The sequence below is a fragment of the Osmia lignaria genome, chromosome 2, assembly GCF_051020975.1.
Source record: "Osmia lignaria lignaria isolate PbOS001 chromosome 2, iyOsmLign1, whole genome shotgun sequence".
In the NCBI taxonomy this organism is placed as follows: Eukaryota; Metazoa; Arthropoda; class Insecta; order Hymenoptera; family Megachilidae; genus Osmia; species Osmia lignaria.
The window spans coordinates 6,223,425-6,241,683 of NC_135033.1; the positions used below are offsets into that span (position 1 = coordinate 6,223,425).

The 18,259-nt window shown below is 42.4% G+C and overlaps 1 protein-coding gene and 1 long non-coding RNA gene across 4 annotated transcripts in view; one reads left to right on the forward strand and one right to left on the reverse strand.

Annotated features, from left to right (window-relative positions):
* The first annotated feature begins 6,124 nt into the window (after positions 1–6,124).
* Positions 6,125–17,328, forward strand: LOC117605795 (uncharacterized). Of its 3 annotated transcripts, none has more exons than XM_034327516.2 (4): positions 6,125–6,936; positions 10,161–10,521; positions 14,313–14,390; positions 15,144–17,328. In XM_034327516.2, the coding sequence occupies exons 2-4, from the start codon at positions 10,363–10,365 to the stop codon at positions 16,167–16,169; spliced, it is 1,263 nt and encodes a 420-aa protein (XP_034183407.1). In that variant the 5' UTR covers positions 6,125–6,936; positions 10,161–10,362; the 3' UTR covers positions 16,170–17,328. The 3 variants fall into 3 exon arrangements, with proteins under 3 accessions (XP_034183407.1, XP_034183409.1, XP_034183408.1); XM_034327518.2 differs by having other exon boundaries at positions 6,125–6,706; XM_034327517.2 differs by lacking the exon at positions 6,125–6,936 and adding an exon at positions 7,168–9,917.
* LOC143305385 (uncharacterized) overlaps positions 16,194–18,259 on the reverse strand; it is a 127,581-nt gene continuing 125,515 nt past the window's right edge. The window contains exon 4 of the long non-coding RNA XR_013062274.1: positions 16,194–16,333. This is a non-coding gene — a long non-coding RNA (uncharacterized LOC143305385). The remainder of the gene's footprint in view (positions 16,334–18,259) is intronic.

Consider the following 18,259-nt stretch of genomic DNA (forward strand, 5'->3'; position numbering starts at 1 on the left):
TATTATTTAGAGAACTACATAGATGTACTTCGTTTATTCTGTATTTTAAATCCTGAGGAAATATATTCATCTTCATTTTCATATCCATTATTCTTATCCTGAGGAAGCCAAATAAAATCCCTTATCATTTTCATGTCAAATGCGACATTATCGGTTCAGAATAGAATAAGACAGTAGCGTTGTTGAAATTGTAGGAAAGATGTGACTACAGATCACCGACGAGAGATTGTCTCTTGAGAACGAGCGCCATCTGCTGTATCCTAGTATAAAAATGTGAAATACTTTGCACTGCAACAGTCTAACGCACGTTGATGGTAATATCAAAAACTATATCCCATCAACCAATCAGTGTCGCTAGCTCTCAGCCTTGCCATATTACCGCAATAAGAGAAACAGCAAGGGGAGGTTGATCTAACCCTTCCCTCAACACTAATCGTAAATATGACGGCTTCACCATTAAAACCGGTGGGGCCGTGAGGGCTGCTGGCGTCAGGAGTTGGGGTTCCGCGGCCCGACAAGCCGGTACCGGGTGCGACCCCCGGTGTCGGCCACACTGTAGGCAGCAGGGGGAGGTCCCAATTTGGACCTCCCCCGAGATAGGGATCCGTGTACCAGGCGTGGAGGGCTCTGGAGAAATATAATAAGATACCAGAGCCCTCCTTTAGCGCCAATATCGGTCGCCGTGGGGTTTTAGTCAGTAAGAATCTGACACTCCCCCGCCATCCTCCCCCAGGGGACGGCGGGGGGTCTTATGCAAGATTTCCCCACGTAAAAAAAAAAAAAAAAAACTTTACAGATTTTAATTCCTTTCATCCCTACACTCCTTACATGCCCTTATTCCTTTCTCGCGAAATTCTCGAAAAAAGCGCCCCCTAGTGGCAAAAATTTGAACTAAAATTTCGATGTCGAATCAGCGCCACCTGGTGTCGAAAAAAGGAACTAAATCATGCTCAATTTCTGGCCCCCTGGCGGCAAAAATGTGAACTAAAGTTTCGATGTCGAATCAGCGCCCTCTGGTGTCGAAAAAAGGAACTATATCATGCTCAATTTTTGGCCCTCCGGCGGCAAAAATGTGAACTAAAATTTCGATGTTGAATCAGCGCCCTCTGGTGTCGAAAAAAGGAACTATATCATGCGCAATTTCTGGCCCTCTGGCGGCAAAAATGTGAACTAAAATTTCTATGTCGAATCAGCGCCCTCTGGTGTCGAAAAAAGGAACTATATCATGCCGAAATTTTGGCCCTCTAACGGGAAAAATGTGAACTAAAATTTCGACCTCGAAACAGCGCCATTTGGCGGTAGAAAAAGTAACTAAATTTTTTATGATTTCTTATTCCAAAGGAGCTTACAGCGGTACAAGGGAGGCAGGGATGTAAGGGATGCAGGAATACAAAGGGTACGAGGATACGTGATTAGAAACATTCAGGGGATAGTCCTTGCGATGTCCATGAAAAAAATGAAAAAAATAAATAACTGGAAAGGGAGACCTTAGTACATAAAGAGTAGGAATGGGATAAACACTGGGAAGGGTGGTCCTCGTGAGGCATATAAAGAGAAATAAAATATAATAAATAATTAGGAAGCGCGGGTTTAACCCATAAAGGAGGATAAAATAATTAATAACTCAAAAGGGTGAACTTTAGTCCATAAGGAAGGATAAAATAATAAATAGCCGGAAAAAGTGAGACGTGGTTCATAAGGAAGGGTGAAATAATAAATAAAAGGGGTGGTCGGCCGAACCCCAGAAGAGAGATAAAATTATAAAGTTTATTCCTCTTTGATGAGCTTGTTAATAGGCGGAAAAAATAAATTAATTAATTAATTAAACTCCGAAGGTAAATTATTAGTATATCTATGGTTGATAGGTTGATCCGCACCCCTCGGCAGTCGCTATAAGACTGAGGAGATCGCACCTCGTTCTAGGTCAAACTTCTTATATTGAGAAGTAGTTACTGTGTTCCGATTTAAATTTGATTTTCATGTATATTATGTTTGTAATTTATTAAAGATCAAACAGTTGTTTTATATATAAATAACTGAGAAATGAAGTTAAGTTCATTGAATAACTAAAATGGTAGAAGAATTTAAGTCAAATAAATAGCTGAGAAAAGAATGTACAAGCATTAAATAAATAACTGAGAAATGAAATTGGGTAAATTAAATAATAACTCAGTTGCTTTTTTCAAATGATGTATTTACCAAAGTGCAAGTTTGTCAAACAATCTTCAATGCCAAGAGGTTTCAATTTTTCTACAGAAAGTCTATGGGTCGCACATTTCAGCTTCGGGGTCTCTAACACCCCAAAATGATATTACGTCGGCACGCAGAGGCATTGGGGTTCGTGACGCCCCAAGACGATATATGGTCGGTACACATGTCGCCGGGGTCCCTGACACCCCAAGATGTATTAGATCGGTGCGCAGAGCACTGTTGGGGTCCCTGACACCCCAAGATGTATTAGGTCGGCGCGCAGAGCGTCGCCGGGGTCCCTGACACCCCAAGATGATATTAGATCGGTGCGCTGAAAGTCGCCGGGATTCCTGACATCCCAAGATGTTAGGGACATTTTACGTCTTATATTTTGCTATTCATTCTTATATTTCATTTGTCGGTATTACCTACCGCCGGTAGGTACATCGACGTCAATACCGACGGTAGATAATACGGACCAGTGAAATATAAGAACGAACAGCAAAATATAAGACCTAAAAACGAACAAATCGTAAAAAATTTGGGATAACGATAGATACGACCGGATCTAGCGAAATATAAGACCTAAAAACGAGGGTGAAACTACCTACATTATATAGTGACTCACCCCGCAGTCGATGTAATAGTCTAACACCTCCATTCCATTCCATCTCTTTTCGCCCCTAAAGGGCCGGTGCTATTGGGGCCTAATCTGTCCCCGTTTTGCCCAACGAACTTTATCGGCCACGCAGCCCCGCCAGCACCAAACCCCGCGCATTTTTTGAATTACCTTATCTTTTTCTTTGTACATTTTCCATCTATCATCAGTTTTACATTTCCATACTCTTAATCGTCTGATCCGGTGTGTGTGTGTGTGTGTGTGTGGGTGCGTGCATGTGTTTGTGTGACCCCTTTTAGTCGCCTCTTACGACAGGCAGGGGATACCGTGGCCGTATTCTAAGCTCCCCAAGCCACAGGGGGCTCCCTAACACCTCAAGATGATATCAGGTCGGTATGCAGACATTTACTGGTGCTTCGGGGTCCCTGACACCCCAAAATGATATCGGGTCAGTATCTAGAGAGCGTTACCGACGATAAACGGAACTATTTTGTTAATTTTACTGGACATAATTAGATGGCGATAGCAGTTCTGTTCAAAGCGCGCGGTAATGAAAGATTACAAACCATACAAAAAATAAGGCTTATAGAACGCTCAGCTTATCACATTAATTATAATACGTTATTAAAGAAATCTGAGATACATGCGAAAAAAGAGTAAATCTTTTCTTAAATATAACAATTAAAAACTATGAATACCTTAAATCTGATATTCTGAAAGATGAATTATAATTATTAGCGTGCCACTACGAGATTTTCTAAAACAACTAATTAAATCAACTTTAGTAATTATGTGAATATAGACTTATAACACAAACCTTTATATGTTCTACAGAATATTTATAAAAATTAAGTTAATTTTACTAATTCACAAATAAAATTCGATGTATTATTATTACTCAGATAGAAGGAGCGTATATATTGTTTAAAATCGAAAAGTAATAATACGATAAAAACAAACCGTTAAGGAATCACGTTCCAATTGAAGCATAAACAATCATAAACGTAAGATAATCTTTCGAATGTTACAGTACAGTTGGAGTAGAAAAGTTTTCGAAGAAAGGTCGGGGAAGACCCGACAGATAACGCTATCTCGCGGGGATGCTGGGAAATCTTGTGGCAGCGGGAACGGAGCAATGGCGTAGGCGGCGATCCATGTGATAAATTAATTTTTATAGCTTCGTGGGTGGCGGCTGTTTCTATTGGTTGCTGATCGGGCGCCTCCCACTTCGAACGAAGTTGCCTTCTCCTGGTTTATTCCATTCAACTGTGATACCATGATATACCATTTGTCTCGTTTTAAATGAGCTAGCAGGAGAACGGCAAGGATGGGTGTAATTGAAATACATTCGCGGATCTCTCTCGAACGATGCTTTAACAAAGGCGCAGCTTGCACGACGTGATTTTTATTCTCCTCTGAGCGCCGCTTTCAAAGAGGATTCACCGTAATTGCGCATTATACGCGATCGTTCACGTTTTACGACGATGAAAACACTGGGACGATTGCATAAGGATCAAGACGATATTTTTTTCCCATCTTTTTTTTCTGATTAGTTCTACGACTGATGAGACATCTGGATAAATTACTCGAGCTTTGATTGCTAATTGCGAAAGGTTCATCCGTGTACTCGTGTGCAATTATTTTATATAAGAAAAATTAAGTACATCAATTTTGAATAGATCACAGAACGAGAATTATTAAGAAAATTTCAAGAACCTATCTGATGGTATTGAGTTTGTATAAAAGAATTACGTTTCTTTAGTGCTTAAACAATGGAAGAATTATTGCATTAGCAAACTGAAAGCTAAGACGGACTGAGTTTACTCGTGTCCGGCAAACCCAGTATTGAAATCACCGAGGATCTCTTCTATGCGGGCATTGAAGTCTCCGGCCGGCTCAAGTAACGCGTGTTAATAAACGCTCGAAATCGTTCTACGACACCAAATAATCGTCCCAAGGAACTAAATATCGATAAATACAAATACTGTAATATTATATAAATTATTATAATTTATTATTATAATATTATAATTTGACAATAAATTTCGATTACAAGTATCGGTGACGAACAAAGTAAAAGGGGTTTTTATTTCAAAGTAATCCTTTATTTTAAATAATTTTATATCATATTTTTTATTAAATCTACACATACGTGCAAAATGGCTGATAACGAGCGAACAAACAAGATTCCCTCGATTCCAACGACGGACAAACCACCTGGAAGCGAAGTGGCGGACAACACTGGTGGAACAAAAATGAAGGGTCGATAAAGTACCCCGGTATACGAGTCGGCGGTGTTTTCCTCGATTACGTTTACGAGGCGTTCGACTGCTATAGTTACGCGAATCACCGGCTCGCGTTGTATCGTAGCGAATTTTATAACGCGCCGCTTTTCCGCACGTGCTTCGAGTTGGAGTTCGCGGGGAAATCGCGGTGTCGAATGAACGGCTCATTAAATATAGATGGTTATCAGGATACCAATGGTGAAGACGAGCCCCGGGAAAACGTACTCCGGGAACTTTATGAACCGTCGACTCGGTTACAAAGGTTAGGAGACATTTTCGCCGTGGAAAGTTCATAATTCTCAGCCTCTGAACACGTCGAATATTTCCTTCGATCGACTGAACCGAAGAAAAACAAGCCGATCGACGGAATACTGTCAGAGAAATTTGTCCTTTGAGTGAGACTAGCGAGACGTTTGCCAAGAGGAGAGCGTAAATTAACGAAGCTGCTGATTGAATTGAATTTTTTCTTCAGGAAAAACATAGGGAGTTCGATTCCCGCAAGTTCGTTTCAAGAATTTATCATTGATTTAACATATAAATTAACACCGTATACAAATGAAAGTGTCTGAAGGAATATAAGGAATCTTGGATCTAATAAAATTCTTTTTCAAATCCAATAAAATTTCCTCAGCTTCTATTGAGCAGAACGCAGAGCAGTATATTGGTCTCGGGACACTCATACACGGTAGAATCGCTCGTTGGCTCGCGCGCGCAGCATCCGTCTGCTCCTCGGAGAGAGATCGACAAGATCAGAAGCAGAAGGAGAAGCGAAGGATCGGAAAGCGAAGGAGGAAAAGGAGGTGGAAGTACGAAGAAGAGAACAACTGTGGAGGGAAGAAACGGCGAGGAAAGAAGCAGCAGCATCCAGCGGAGGAGGCAAAGGAAGAGGAAGAAAAGGATTAAGCATCGCGAGAAGGAGAGGGCCTGGAAGTGGGGAGAGGAGTGAGAAGGAGAGAAGGCCGCGGTAGTCTTTCTCGGTGGAGCAGGTAAGATAAGGACGAGGCGGACAAACGGACTGACGAAGGTGGCCGAAGTAGGGGATATTCAGTCTCGCGGCCACGTGCTACACGAGCGCACGCCCCGAGCCGGCCGGTGGTCCATCCACGACTCCATCCTCTTCTTCTTCGTCCCGTTTTGTCCCGCGTTTCCTCCTTCTCTCCCTTCCATTCTACTTTCGTACACCTTCGACTCGTGTTCCTCTTCTTTTCAACGTGTGTGTACGTGCGCGTGTATCTTTTTTTTTTTTACCTCTTCGATTCTCCATTTTTATCGCGTTTCGCCTCTCCTCCGCCAACGAGAGGCCGGCTTCCGAGTCCGCTCGTCGAGGACACGGACGAGACGAGCGGATTCCCTGGGCGCCGCTCGACTCGCGCTTCGTGGCCGGGCTGACCCGCGGAAACGCTTGACTCAACGAGTGACGTTTGCGAATTCACGGAAAGGAATACCCTGTGACTCAACCCGCGAGTGCATCGATCTAGAAAAGCAGATAGAAAAGATGGAAACGGGCGAGTATCGAGGGGATGGTGCGCGAACTAGGACGTCGAATTGTGTGCTCTGAAAACGGTACTAGATCCAGCAGGACACTCGTCCTGCGACACACCGTACGCTGATGGTACGTGTTACACCCACGAGATTCAGTGAAGAGTTTAAGAAGATTATTCGATGTATGATGCTTTGTGATCTGTTGTGACTGTGCGATCGTTACGAGACACGTGTGCTGAAAATTCTCTATCGTTCAGAGATAGAATTTATTCAGGCCAACGAGAATCTTCTGTGCCTACATTGAAAAAAGAGTCTTCAAACCGCGAAGATTTCTCGGACCGTAAAATATGTGATACACATGTGAGTTAAATTTACTTGAATTTTCTATAACCTGTCTATCGTGATCCGTCAGAAGGTACAAGTCAGCAAATCAATTGTACGAATCAAGTAGAATGACGTATCGCGAAGGACAGTGATCACAAAGAAATCGAGTGTATACGATTGCCGGTGTTTAACAAACCAGCCGCTGGTCTCCTACGAAAAACCTCTCTTTCCCTCGAAACCAATTGGTCAATGATTAATTTGTCACGATGTCCGGCCACAACAATTTCAACTGTCTGCAGTCGGTACCATGATATCCGCGTGACGTGCCGTTCACAACCGGTTCATTAAAGCTGCAGCCACTCGTCACTCATTGGTTGCCACGAGTTGGCAGCGATCGTGATATGCTTGCGATAGGAAAAAGAAACCGCGGGGGGGAAAAAAGCACGCGGATGATGCTGAGGAGCGGAGAAAAAAGCGACAGTCGAGAGATACTTTTGACGCGAGTGTTTCACCTTTCAATCATTATTACGAGGAACGCCGTTGCCTCGAAGGATCACCGGTCAGGGTGAAAAAGTTGACGGACAATTAGGATATTAATGACGCGTGACGGCCTGAGAAAGTTGAAAAAATCCAGCCTACATCGTCTTTTTTTCTTTTCTTATTTCATCTTCGATTACACGAAGCTCGTGTTTGATCCTCTATTGTTGAAAGTGGTATCTATTTTTAGAGGGACCAGTTCTTCTTTTTAGTCCATAAAAGACGGTCGGATTTGACGTTTACGTTCGTTCTTATGGTTATTAGGATGCTTGACCGTAATTAATGGGACGTGGGATTCCCATCAACGTTGGAATTTTTCAATTGTTTACGCGTGTTCGATAAAACAATTTTAATGGTATCTTGCTACACTGCATAGAATCGTAGGATGCTGCTAATCCAGCTTGAAAAGAATGACGCGATTACGTTTGCAATACACGCGGTAACGCGTGCGAGTAAAGAAGCGATTATTTCAAGGACTGCAGGCTTGTTGCGCTAGTAACGATGCACTTCATTTGTCTCTTCTTTTTTCCTCGTTCAAACTAGACACAGATCTATGAAAATGAATTCTCGCTCGAGAATCTTAAGTGAAGAGACAATAGAATAATTCAATGGGAACTTTGACAATTGCTGATAAAATTCAGATGGTGTTATTTTATAAATAGAGCCTTTAAAACTATCTTTATAACGCAATATTGTTTGTGAGTATTTTCATTTAGAAGTCGGTCAAATGGTGAAAAGTTTATATAATTATAGAATGTGTTATATAAGATAACATGGTATTAATAATATTGACATATCCAATTAATTTTAACGCGTTGAATGCTGTGGGTGCCCCCAGTGACCAGTGTCATAAATATAATTCAATAATTGAAAAAAGATTACAGAAAATTTTAAATAGAATTTATATTAATTTCACAAGATAGCTGATGGAAAGTTGAAAATAATAATTAGAATAATAGCAATTAAATCGTGATTTATTTAACACGACCGTGTTCACTGCAACATTTAACACGTTAATATCATAATCGTGTATGAAGTTTGAGAATCGAGCTTAGATTGTGCAACGACAGTGAACAAGCTTCTTATCGGACGGCACTGTAAAGCACAGCAACAATGTAACAGGCTAATTAATCGTCCCCGAAGGTATCAGTTAATTACTCGGGTTATCTGTTGACGCTAAACGAGCCGACGCTTTCGTCGTTAGCTTGAAATAATATTATAATGTTTCTCGTGGGTTATTCATGGTTAGCTCGCGACCACGGGAGATTCATTTCGTCGCGTTATATTTCCCGCACTAAACGGGAACGTTTGCCAGTAGAAACTGGGATTTATAGGAGCTGCGCGAAGGCGACGATGCGAACCGGTCTTTCGCGACGATACGACCGCTTAATTAATTTGTCATTACTTAAGGAAGACGTTCGACGATAAAATTTAGCGACGTCCAGACACCCGTAGTGTTTCGCGTAGCTCGGATCAACGGAGAAATTGACAAATCGAATTAAAAAAAGGAAAAAAATTTCGCTTCTTCCCGGTCTATGCATCATACAAATTTTCGTCGAGCTTGTTCGAACCTGTCGTACGTGGTTAGAAATCAATCTTATACTGTGCGTCATTAAAACTCTACGATGTTTTGGTAATATAATGTATACTATGAATGGTAAGCAGCATTTTAGCATAGAGGAATTTTCCTAGAATAAAATTTCAATACTTTCTTGTTTTATGTGGATTTGTTTCCAGAAATATCTCTACCCGAAATCAAAAGTGTAATCTTTTTCCTCAATTTCTATAAATTCATCAATTTAATTTCTTTTCTCCAGCTTGTTACATAATCGCGAGTTTCACGCAAAAGTGGCATCAATTTTGTCGAACGAGCCGAACAGGAAATCTCGTTAATCGGAAGCGGGCACGCTTACTCGCGTCGGGATTTACCAGGCGTATATACACGGGTTCGGTTCCCGCGCACCGATGAAATTAATACGTGGTCGACGCTGTAATTAGCGCTCGTATTTATGCGGCTCTTACGAGGCGGGCACTGTTAACATGGTAATGGCGTTACACCGTTGTAAACACGACATGTTATCTCGGTTAACTCCAGCGAGATTCGTACAAGAAACGGCGAGCAAGAAGCTTTTGAAATTCGAGACAGCTTTTGGTTTTTCGAGAACTCGAAGAATTCTACGATTTTTTCAAGAATCGTTTCAGAATTTTTTGATACGTTAATCCGTTAACTAGGGATGAAGAGTTAATTTAATGCTTAAACTAATACTAGAAAAATACTGAGACATATAATTGAATAACAGTAAAAATGTACCGTATGTATGTCAGTCATTAACATAAAATTATTAACCAACCACTGAGAAGTTAATTATCACGTTTCGACTTACACGTTTTCTGCGTTAAACTCTTTGCCTTTTCAATTACTTTTTCCTCCAAATTTCTGCTGAAAACTTTCTACACGACGGATTCTTGTTCTCACCAATGTTAGTACAATACTTATGAATTTAGTTCAATAATGTCAAAATATATAGTGTGAAAAATATTCTATTCTTATTATAACGTGTCTTCCTACACTGTGGCAGTCGACGTAATAAAGAAAAATACCATTTTATATAAATTTCGAAAAATAGTAAATGTGAAGTTTGAAATTAAAAAATAAAGTGATCACGTTCTGTATAATTACGATTACTACATAGATATTACAAAAATCTCGTTTGTGATTCCAGTTGACGGACGATAAACAGAGAAGCAACGATCGATGATCCGTTTCACGAAGATCCTGGAAATCCACGAAGCGAGAAGAAATTTTCAACGGAGTCGCAGGTTGTAAGACACGCACGAAAATGTTGGGTCGCGACATCGAACACGGAACAGACGGCTCGAGGGACCGGCGCGAACGGTTTACATCGAGAGATTAAAGAACATCGAATGGACGTGGGCGATTTGTCCAGCTCGGCAGGATTGGCTGGGAGCGGATCCATCCCTGCTGCAACGGGTGTTGGTATCATTACAAGTACGACATCCGCCACCGTAGGGTGGTGGACGCCTACGTCGACGATTGCCACGGCAGCGGCCAACACCGACGTGGTAAGTTTTTCTTTCATCTTTTTCTCTTTTCACTTTCTCCATTCATCGCTTGGACAATGTAGATACTGGGGATTTAACACGTTGACTGCCACAGTGAAAATTGACGTACATATATCGCAAGACACGGTATAATGCAACTTATTAATACATTCCATTACCAGTTAGTAGAATAAATGATAATTGCAATTACTCAATATAATTGATTCATTTCCAAGTTTAGCTTTCCACTTGTTGCTTTATATAAATAGTATAATAGGTTTAATTCAACAGGTAGAAAATTTTCTTTGATTATTTCTCTTATACTTGTTTGATAATATTAGTAGCAATGATCGTGTTAATATTTTTCATTTCTAATTGTAATGATAAATGGAAGGATTTTTATAAAAAGAGGCATTTTGTCGAGAAAAATTCGGGACACTCTGTGTAACAACACATTTTTCGACCTGTACTAATCCACGATCTCTCCAGCTGACTTCACCCGATAAATTTTGCACATCCTTTAAAGGTCGGATTGATCAGCGTTTAACGGATGATTGACTTCGTCTCTCTGCCTCGGGAAGATGGATACGTTGAAATATCGAGGTGTAGCTATCAAAGTTAATTTAAATCGTTAAAAGATGTGATTGGATTAAAAAAAGAAGATCCTGGACGTTCGAAAAGTTCCCATAGGGCAAAACGAAGTTTCGCAACCTTTGCCTCTCTTAATAAATATCAATTACATTTGACAAAAACTTCCATTCATCAAACGAGTATTATCTAAAATTTCTGCGAGCATTCTTACTCGTGATCAATCATATTATCGAGCAACCCTCGTACTATAATAATTCCGTCAGAAAACGACCGCTTTTCAAAGGTGGAATACGTGACACCGGCTGTTTGAGTGTTAAGTAAATCATTTTCTCGGCAAGGTATGACAGTGAAATGATGATGCAAATTCGACATTTCGTATGCATCTAATACAAACACCGAACGAGTAGAAAGCAGAGATAAAGACAGCGTTGTCTCGGCAGACCCACATTTCCCTCTGAGAGACAATAAAAAAAATAAAATGAAATAAGAAGCGTGCGTGCGTGCACGGCGAGACAGCTTGAGCGTAAAGGCGAATCATCAGGCGTATAACGCGAGGAAAAAGATCCCCGGTTGGCACGCTACTTTCATTTCTTCGTCGAGTGCCATTCGTCATCGGCATTACCTTCGCACCTTTGCTTAATGAGACGTCTCCGTGGATGCGGGTGTGCGATTAAGTCGAAGAGGGTCGAATATCGCGCGGTCAGAGGAGCTGAAGGAACGCGGTAAGATAAGTTCGCTCGGTGAACGAGGCAGGACGAGGAAAACCGGGTAGATGATGAAGGAATGGCGGCGAGAGGCCATCGAGACACGAGGAACATTATTTAGTTCCGTTGGTGCGCGACGGGCCGCCGCTGGTGCAGGGATTAGAAGCGAGGTGACACAGCCGCGTCATCTGTTGGACGTTTAACCTTTTTTACCTTGGCTCGGGTTAAGCTTTTACTGGCCGTTCCCACAAGAAGCCATCAGCCGTCGTCTCACCTAGATACGCGAACGGACACACTGCGAAACGGGAAATCATTTTTTAATACGCCGCCAGAACTAACTTTCATCCTTCGTTCCGCGGCATTGTAACGCGGTGTACCATGCTGTCTGCTCATTTTGACGAACAGGGTATTCGGGCTCGAATAATTCAATTACGGTTCGGTATTTGTGACTTTAAGTTTCTTTAAGGGTGTATTAATTTTGACTCAATAATGATTGTCGAGGAAACATACCAGAAATGTACAATGATTCGGCAAAATAATTCAACAGTCTATGTTGTTATGTTTAGTTTAAAATAATGTATAAGATATACCTAATGTGTATCGATAGTAGATTGATAGAACTATGGCTCGATATTTGTAACTTTGATTTTCACGCTGATACAGTATTATTTGCATTTCAAAGGTGGATTAAAGAGACACCTGTATGATCTACCCTATTGTATCTTTAAATTATCATCTGAGATTGCAGAAAGATTTCATAACAAATTAGGAAAGAGATAATGAGAGAAGAAGATTTATCTTCAGTTTCTTTAAATTGTTGCCAACATGATTTGCACCTAATTAAGATAATTTTATTCGAAAATATATATCGTTGATCACTGGTCACTGGGTAAAATATGACAAATACGTATAAAAATGCACAAATTAAACTCCTAAGAATATAAATCATTTACAAAAATAGTGTTTCGTAAATTAAAAAAAAAACTGAAGACTAATTGGTTTTTTATTGGAACATCATACTCTCCATCAAATATGTCATACTGTAATATGATTCATTTATAAAATAGAACACAAAAAATCATACCAACCTTCTCGACTTCGTTTCTTTCTTGTTCATCTATGATTCACAAAAAAGCTGACGCCATTGTGTCCCACCCAGATTTTTGCAACTGAATCATAAACATAACCACATAGACTGTTATTTTGTCGAATCCCTGTACACTGCCGATCATCTCATCTTTTCATCCATTACGATTACCACACAACATTCCAAATGAAATTATCTGGAGAACACGATCGTGTTCGAGCAAAGATAAAGCGTGAAACGCTACAGTAAACGCGCATACCGTCGTTCCATCGGTCGAGAAGAGGAAAAAAAAAAAAAATACACGAATTCCAAAAATATTTCGAAAGCATCCAGCAGGACCTTTGACCCGGTCGGTTATTCCGACAGCTTCTCCTCTGGGCACGCACGCGAGCTGACGTAATATTATATTTCGAAGAACGCCCCTTTTACATCGACGATTGCCTGCCGGTTGCGAAATCGCAAACTAGGATCGATACACCCTGTTCCCGCGAACATCTTCGCGGTTAAACGAGCGATCTCTCCCGCGAATAACGTCCACGTACGATTTTACCTTTCTCGTGTCGGTCATCCTTTCTCGTTTGATCGTCGTCGCGCGTCTCAGTCTGCTCGCCTCAAAGGCTGCTACAGTCTGATTCACCGGTAATGACTGGCTAACTAGATTTTAATAGGAACACGGTCTCGCAACCAAATCCCTCACCGACTATTCTGGTTCTTGCAACAAGAAAAGGACTCCTTTTTATCATGTCTGCGTCGCTTTTCGAGCGTAGACGTATTAACCCTTTCGTTACGGTCACATCTGCTGGAAACCGTGCGAATTTATATTAAATCATCAAATTCCTTACCCAAATGTAGTTCTATCCTAGCGAAGATTCTCAACTCGCGAGCAGCGTGTCCGATGATCGGCGGCCGATGATATTCGAACGGAATCGGCATACCGTGAATCGATCCCATCATTCATGGATCCTTTTCTCAATCGGTCATAAATCACGGGGAACCATCAAAAATTTTTTTTTTTTCTATACACGTCCCGACGCGTCTAAGTTTAAACGTTTTAATCGTTCACCGTTGATGGCAGTCTCGCGGTATACACGGGACGTCGTATCGAAGAGCTTGTTAAACACCGAATGATTAATCCGACGCGGTTAAACGGTGTCCAACGTTCGTCGGTGAAATAAATATCACCAAGCACCGGGATCAGCGTGTCGTCGTCCACCGGCTTTATTTCTTATCCTATCGTCCGGCTCTTGCGTGTGATTCTTTTCTTCTTTTTCCTTCCTTCGTCCCGAGATCGACGCGAGTGAACGAGCAAGAAACTCTTCCATGATTGGCACATATTGCACGCGTGCTCGCGGCATGATCACCGCTGCATTCTAAGCGGAGTTCGGTTTCTTAGCCGAAGCGTAACCACATGTCGCATCTTTTTGTTGCAGATGAATCAGCTCTGCAGGGTCTGCGGAGAGCCGGCCGCGGGTTTTCACTTCGGGGCCTTCACGTGCGAAGGTTGCAAGGTCAGTATCCACCGAATCCCATTGCTCTCTTTAGATCATCAGAGCGAGGCGACGGAAAAATTCAATGGCCGGTTTATATTCTCGTATCTTTCATTCGTTTGTTCTTTCATCCTTCTCCCCTTTATCACTCTCTCGCTTTCTTTCTTTCAACGAGGTACTCGCGAATGCAAATAAAATGGTAGCCTCAAGCGTGCAGGCGCATGCACCGTAACCCTGATACAATTGCTCGTACGTTGATCCACGGGCCTCTGGGTTCGAACTTGTATTACACATATTGGGTCGTTTCAAAAGTTCGTGACGTTTTTCGATAACGAGGGTTAATTCAAAATATTGAATTCTTATGAAATGATCGAGGACTAATTTGGAGGTACTAATTAATGGTACTTGAGAGAAACTTTTGAAATGACATAATTTTCAATACCTTTAAATACTGTGCAGAGACGAGAACTTGATTAATGGAAATGTGTCTGATTTATTATAGTGCAATCTCCTTGATATCTTTGAGACGTATTTAATTTTTAGAAATTAATTCGAAAATTCTATAACCGCGTCAAAATTTCTCACCAGAAAGCTGAATGTGAAAATTTCAAGAGTCACATACGGAATCAGGTGAAGGTTTATCGTCTCTGCACAACAGACATTCTAAGATTCCTTAAAATTACCATCAAAGCGTCTTCAAAACTGGCCTCCAACCCCAAAGTATCGCCCTCCCTTTGTCTAACGGGGCACGTCCCGCGTTTTTCTGCTCCACAGTCGTTCTTCGGTCGCACCTATAACAATCTAGGCAGCATTTCCGAATGCAAGAACGGGGGCGTGTGCGTGATCAATAAGAAGAATCGCACCGCGTGCAAGGCGTGCCGTCTGCGCAAGTGTCTGATGGTGGGTATGTCGAAGTCGGGTTCCCGTTATGGACGTCGCTCGAACTGGTTCAAAATCCACTGCCTCCTCCAGGAACAGTCGCACCAGGCGCAGACGCGTCTGATCAAGGACCCGAAGTCTGCTTACGAGAAGGCGTTCGGCTCGTTGGACGTGGCGAACAATAACAACAATAACGAGAACACTAGTAGCACGAGTGCGGCTAGCATGGTCGGTATGGTGACCACGACCACCACGACCGCGAACAGTTACCATCACCATCACCACCATCAGCAGGACAGGTACCCGAAAAGGGAGGACATGAGGCCGCAGGACATCGGCTCGCAGTTGAGGACGCCCGACGTTCCGGCGAGACCGAGTCAGGACCCTCTTTTGAGGCCAGTCGACTTGGTACGAGCTTCTCACGATCTGATGAGGCCGGAAGTGTCCAGGTTCCCCATGTGGAGAGGTCCTCCGTTCTTCCATCCGGCATTGACGCACATGCAGCTGTTAAACGCGCCCTTCTTCCCGTTCCAGCAGCGATTCATCGTCCCTTACGTGAACCAGGTCGGTGCACCTCAAATGGTCGCGAGTTTGACCAGTTCGTCGAGCGACAGCGTGAGTCCTAGATCGACGCCGTCGCCGAAGAGGGACGAGGAGAACAGGAGTCCCCGGGAAGAATGCAGGGACGCGGATGGATCGTGTCAGAGGAGTCAAACGGAGACGCACGATAAAAGTTTAGCGTTCCTCCGCTCCCTCGGCCCGGAACAGGAAGAACCGATCGATCTGAGCATGAAGAGCGGACGAACGGATGGACAAGCGGTGGCGGACGCTGGTAGCACGGAGGAAGAGAGGTCGACGGACAGCGAGGACGAGCTGTTACAGGACACGGGGCCGCCCCTGGATCTAACTAGAAAAACGTGACCCCGGAACCAGCTCGCGGACAGCTTTTAATAGGAACTGGACTCCGGGCTGGAGTGCGTTGTCGACGGCGTTGTTCAGCATCCAATGTCAGTTTCGCACAGAGACCCGCATTGTTGTCTTTTCACGGAGACAAGAAGATGAGTCGCGACGTCCGTTCGAGTGCCCTGAAAAAAAAAAGAACAGTTGGTTAGAAAGGGTAATTTGGATCAATTATGCAAAGCGAAGAGTCTGCACAGTGGAGAGACCCGTACAGGAAGCACGAAGGAACGGACGTCGCTAGCCACGTGTAGCCTCGCACAAATGACTTTACGATCAGCGATCGGATCGACGTAAAATTGCTCAAGTCCTCGGCATTAGCCGACACGGTCCCTTTGGCCGGCTTTCAGCTTTGCCAGGTGTTCATTGACGGAGTGGTCGAAGATCAAGCTCGATATATCCTTTCGTAGCGAGATGTACGACGGACGATTGTGCCTTAACCGGTGCCTTTGAGCTCTTTTACCGAGCATCGAGAAAGAGAACGAGAGAGTGCCAGTAAAAACCACGTGATAGTTTAACGTTAAATAATAACAGCACGCGTATCATCAGCAACGCGTGTCCACGTAGATAAATACATGTATATGTGTGTGTGTATGCGTGCGTGCGTGAGTGTAAATGCGAAGAAGCGGAAGATCGGTGAGAGCGTACGAAGAAAGCGGAAGTGCTAATGGCCAGTGTTTCGTTAAGCCGCATCGAGATTTCTTTTATTTATGTCAAGCCCTTTATTTAACGCGATCTAATTAGGTATTCGTGTCTGATTGCTTGGATGTTGGTGTGTACTAGCGATCAAATCCCTTCTTTAGGAAAATTTTTCTCATGTTTTTCAGGTTATTTGAAAATATAAAAATTGTAAATCGACGAGAAATTGTGATTAATGCGCACGTGTAACTCTGAAGTAACATATTAAATTTTTGTTGTAAATTCAACATTTTCTTTCTCACCTTTTCAAACATTGTGTTTCAATTATTTTTCTGTGATTTAGAGATTTCTATGGGTATGGATGATTTAGATTAGAGGATGGCAGAGGGAGAGATACAGAGGGGACGATCGCGATCGAACGATACGCGTGCAAACGCTCGCCGAGTGTCCGGCGAAAATACGAAGTAAAATAAAGAATACTGTATAGCCAATACGTGGCGCCTTGATCGTCGTTCATTAAATCTTTCCTCGATCATCGTTTCCCTTACTCGAGCGTCCGTAATCGCGTACCTCGAACTCGAGATGGTATTCGATTACTTTCGTCTCGCGCGTCTTTCGCATTCCAAACCGTCGCCGCGGAACACACGACGCCGGATTCATCGCGAGGCGTACGCGCGCGTACACGTATCCGTCGACTTATTTATTCAGTAATAAATTTGTTCGGCTTGATGTACTACCGCGAAACACGTTTTCTCAGATAATTCCGTTCTAACGCCTCGGATAGTTCGCGAGATCCTCGATGATTGTCGAACGATAAACGTTCGTTAAAGAAAAAAAAATCCTTCGCAAACACGCTGGGATAATATCGATCGTAAGGCGTGTCGGTGGCTAACGTTTGACCCACTCGTTTGACACGGAGAACCTGACGGGAAAAACTTGCATGTGACGAACAGTTGACCTGAGGCGTCTTTGTACGCATGGTTTATTGCTAATTACGTTCGCTTGAAATCGAAAAAATTTCATGATCCTTCGACAATCTATCATAGGCAGTAATAATTTATGAGCACTCGTGAGGTAACGAGAAATCGGAGACACGAGGATTACAGTTTCAAATGAGGACGAAATTAAAAATTTATTTTAAATTATAATTTGCACAATTTAAGATCTTTACATCTGGATAATATTTCAATTTTCATTATTCACCTTGAATAGGGGTTGCTGCGATTCCTTGCCAATTCTCGTTATTTTTACACACTTATTTTACTTCATTTTAAACCATCATCCAACATTGATAATGATGAAAATAAAAAGAAAAGTGCATTCCATAGAAAAAATTTCAGTTTGATGGAAAACACTCTTGGGAGACGCGGAGATTTCAACGACCGCATAAGCGCGACGATTTCCAACTTTTATTA

What these genes read in the sequence shown, in the direction of transcription:
- LOC117605795 (XM_034327516.2), top strand. Translation starts at nt 10,363, where the DNA reads ATGGACGTGGGCGATTTGTCCAGCTCGGCAGGATTGGCTGGGAGCGGA. An exon ending in CAGCGGCCAACACCGACGTG is followed by an intron (nt 10,522 to 14,312) that starts GTAAGTTTTTCT and finishes TTTTTGTTGCAG; the next exon opens with ATGAATCAGCTCTGCAGGGT. An exon ending in TCACGTGCGAAGGTTGCAAG is followed by an intron (nt 14,391 to 15,143) that starts GTCAGTATCCAC and finishes TCTGCTCCACAG; the next exon opens with TCGTTCTTCGGTCGCACCTA.